Source organism: Buceros rhinoceros, unplaced genomic scaffold, assembly GCF_000710305.1.
Source record: "Buceros rhinoceros silvestris isolate BGI_N320 unplaced genomic scaffold, ASM71030v1 scaffold27012, whole genome shotgun sequence".
NCBI classification, from domain to species: Eukaryota; Metazoa; Chordata; class Aves; order Bucerotiformes; family Bucerotidae; genus Buceros; species Buceros rhinoceros.
In genome coordinates, this window is record NW_010401044.1 from 7,365 (window position 1) to 10,260 (window position 2,896).

The 2,896-nt window shown below is 61.3% G+C and overlaps 1 protein-coding gene across 1 annotated transcript in view; it reads right to left on the bottom strand.

Annotated features, from left to right (window-relative positions):
- The window catches only part of ABCB6 (ATP-binding cassette, sub-family B (MDR/TAP), member 6 (Langereis blood group)), a gene marked incomplete at its 5' end in the record, with an annotated part of 4,929 nt that overhangs the window by 1,277 nt on the left and 756 nt on the right, over nt 1-2,896 (bottom strand). Inside the window, 12 exons of the mRNA XM_010132145.1 lie at nt 3-148; nt 487-591; nt 772-829; nt 945-1,030; nt 1,122-1,185; nt 1,291-1,367; nt 1,457-1,582; nt 1,721-1,786; nt 1,870-1,979; nt 2,064-2,185; nt 2,271-2,463; nt 2,715-2,807. Of these exons, the coding sequence (XP_010130447.1) occupies nt 3-148; nt 487-591; nt 772-829; nt 945-1,030; nt 1,122-1,185; nt 1,291-1,367; nt 1,457-1,582; nt 1,721-1,786; nt 1,870-1,979; nt 2,064-2,185; nt 2,271-2,463; nt 2,715-2,807 (1,246 nt within the window). The remainder of the gene's footprint in view (nt 1-2; nt 149-486; nt 592-771; nt 830-944; nt 1,031-1,121; nt 1,186-1,290; nt 1,368-1,456; nt 1,583-1,720; nt 1,787-1,869; nt 1,980-2,063; nt 2,186-2,270; nt 2,464-2,714; nt 2,808-2,896) is intronic.

Consider the following 2,896-nt stretch of genomic DNA (forward strand, 5'->3'; position numbering starts at 1 on the left):
GTATGTCAGCAGCCCGGGCTGCCTCCTGCACCTCCTCGTCAGTGGCCAGGACCCGTCCATAGCGGATGTTGCTGGCGATGGTGTCGTTGAAGAGCACCGTGTCCTGGGGCACCACCCCGATGTGAGCGCGCAGCGATGCCTGCTTCACCTGGGGAGGCGGTGCAGAGGGCTCAGCCAGATGCACACCTCCCACAAAGACCCCCCAAAACCCAATCCCACTCCTCAGCCGTGAGCCCCACACCCTGCTCCTTGCAGAGCATGTGCTCCAGGGTCTGGACTGTGGCCAGTCTCCAGGCTGGCCACAGATCCCACACTTGTCCCATTCACCCCACTCCTGGCACAGACATCAGCCTTCAAAGGGGCTGGGGGCTCTGCATGCTCACCCCTGCCCTGGGGCGATGCCAGCACCTGCACCAAACAGTGCTTGCGATGCTCAGAGGAGCTGATGTCAAGCCCTCCCATTCCCTGGAGGCCTCCAGCCCTCACCTGGGAGATGTCCTGCCCATCGATGCGGATGCAGCCACCTCGCACATCATAGAAGCGGAAGAGCAAGCGGATCACAGTGCTCTTCCCCGAGCCCGAAGGTCCCACCTGCAGGTGAAGATACAGGGATCTGGAGATGCCAGAGACTCCCAGCTGCTGGAGGCCAGGGGCTGGGCAGGGAAGGGCTGGCCCCGTTGCGGTCTGTCCTTCCCCTCCCCATACTTCCCAGCCCCTCTTCCCCCATCCCACCCTCCAGCAATGAACCCGCACCCAAAGCCCCGCTCTCACCAGGGCCAGGGTCTGTCCAGGCATCACAGAGAAGGAGACGTCCTGCAGGATTTCCCTCCTGGGAGAGGGAGATGGAGAGGGGCTCAGGGCCACCTCTGCTGCCCCACATCCATCTGCCAGGCCCCATGGCTCAACTTGTCCCACCCTGCCACCCCATGTCCACTGTCCCGTACCCATCCACGTAGCTGAAGTGCACATTCTCAAACTCGATCCGCCCAGCATCCAAGCGCAGGTCACCGGCATTCACCACATCCTTCACCTGCCGGAGGGAAAGACTTGGCCTCAGAGCCAGCCCACCCCCAGGGCACGACCACAGGGCTGTGCCAGGGCTCCACACAGGTGGCACCCACCTCCTGCTCTTCATGGAAGAGCTCAAACATGTTCTCCATGTCCACGAAGGACTTCTGGATTAGCCTGGAAGGGGGCAAAGACCAGGGGGAAGTGTTTGGGGGAGCACATCCCAAGCCAAGTGCCCACGGGGAGGGGGACCCCAGGCACCCCCAGAGCTCCCAGTTTTACCTGTAGTAAGTTCCAAACCAGTTGAGCGGTGTATAGAGCTGAATGATGTAGGTGCCAAAGAGGACAAAGTCCCCCACCTGGAAGGGACAGGGGAGAGGTGCCTGTCACCAGCAGTCCTGGGGCCCCACCTTGGGCAGAGGGCTGCCCAGGTTGGCACCAACCTTACCTGCAGCTTGTTTTCGGTGACAAAGTAGGCACAGAGCAAGGACCCTGCCAATAGCCCCAGGCCAATGACCAGGTTCTGGGTCTGGTTGAGGAGGCCCAGCGAAGCATTGACCTTCCACTCTGAGACCTGGAGGAGACAAGGTCCTCCAGGATGCTGCCACCTCCAAACCAGACCCCTAGTGAGCTCCATGCTCCCACAGGTGCCTGAGAGGTTCAGCTCCTTCCCCCCACTCCAACTTCACCACTGGTACTGAGCGCCCTGTACCTGGTACTTGATGATGGCATCGTTAAAGCGGTTCACCTCGTAGCTCTCTGCATTGTAATACTTGACCTGCAGGACACAGCCGGGGTCAGCACCTGGATCCGCTCCCCCAGTGCCAGGCAGTGCTCAGTGACCGCAAATGCCTACAGTACCGTCTCAAAATTGAGCAGCGAGTCCACAGCCCGGGACTTGGCCTCGTTGTCCTGCGTGTTCATGTCCCGCCGGTACTTGGTCCTCCACTCAGTGATGAAGATGGTCAGAGCTGCGGTCAGGAGAGGGCTGTGTCAGCAGGCTCCCACTGCCCCACAGCCCAGCACAGCACCCCTGCGCCCTGACCCCCACTCACTCAGATAGAGGCTCATACACACAAAGATGATGAGGCCAAACCAGGCGCTGAAGACCGAGGTGAAGTAAACAATACCAATGACGATGTCCACAATGGTGGGGATGACGCTGAAGACGAAGTAGCTGGGGGGCGGGAAGGGGGTAGCACATCAGTCTGGCCCAGTGGGGCTGCTGGGCCACCCCCTGCCCACCACGGGCACACTCTGACCTGAGCAGGCTGTTGATGCTGCTGGTGCCCCGGTCCACGCTGCGCAGGACCTCACCGGTGCGACGTCCCAGGTGCCAGCGCAGGGACAGCCCATGGAGGTGGGCAAAGAGCTGCACCTGCACCTGCCGGTTGGTGAACTGTTGCACCCACACCCACAGGAAGGTGCGCAGGTTGCTCACGAAGCCGGTGGAGCCTGTGGAGGACCACAGGATGGTCAGCAGGGACCAGCATCACTGGTACATGCAGCTAGCTCAAAAAGCCCAGATGGGAAAGAGGGATTTGGGATGGGGTTCCCCCCATTGTCCCCAACCCAGGACCAGCCCGGGTTGTGTCTCCCAAGAGAGAGCAGCAGTGATGTGGGCAGAAGAGCATCCTGGCCACCCCAGCCCCAGCAGAATATGCCCCAAGCTGTCTCTCCCCACCATTCTTCCCGGTAGTCCTTACCAGCACCTCCGCCCTGCAGGAACTTCAGCCCCACGTAGATGCAGACAGTCCAGGCCAGGGTGTGCCAGGGAGTGCCCTCTGTCAGCTCATTTACTGGGGAGAAGGTGGCAAGGGTCAGGGTGGAGAGGCAGGGAGCCTCATAAGGTACCCCAAGGGCACCAGCACCCAACGAAGGACCCCGG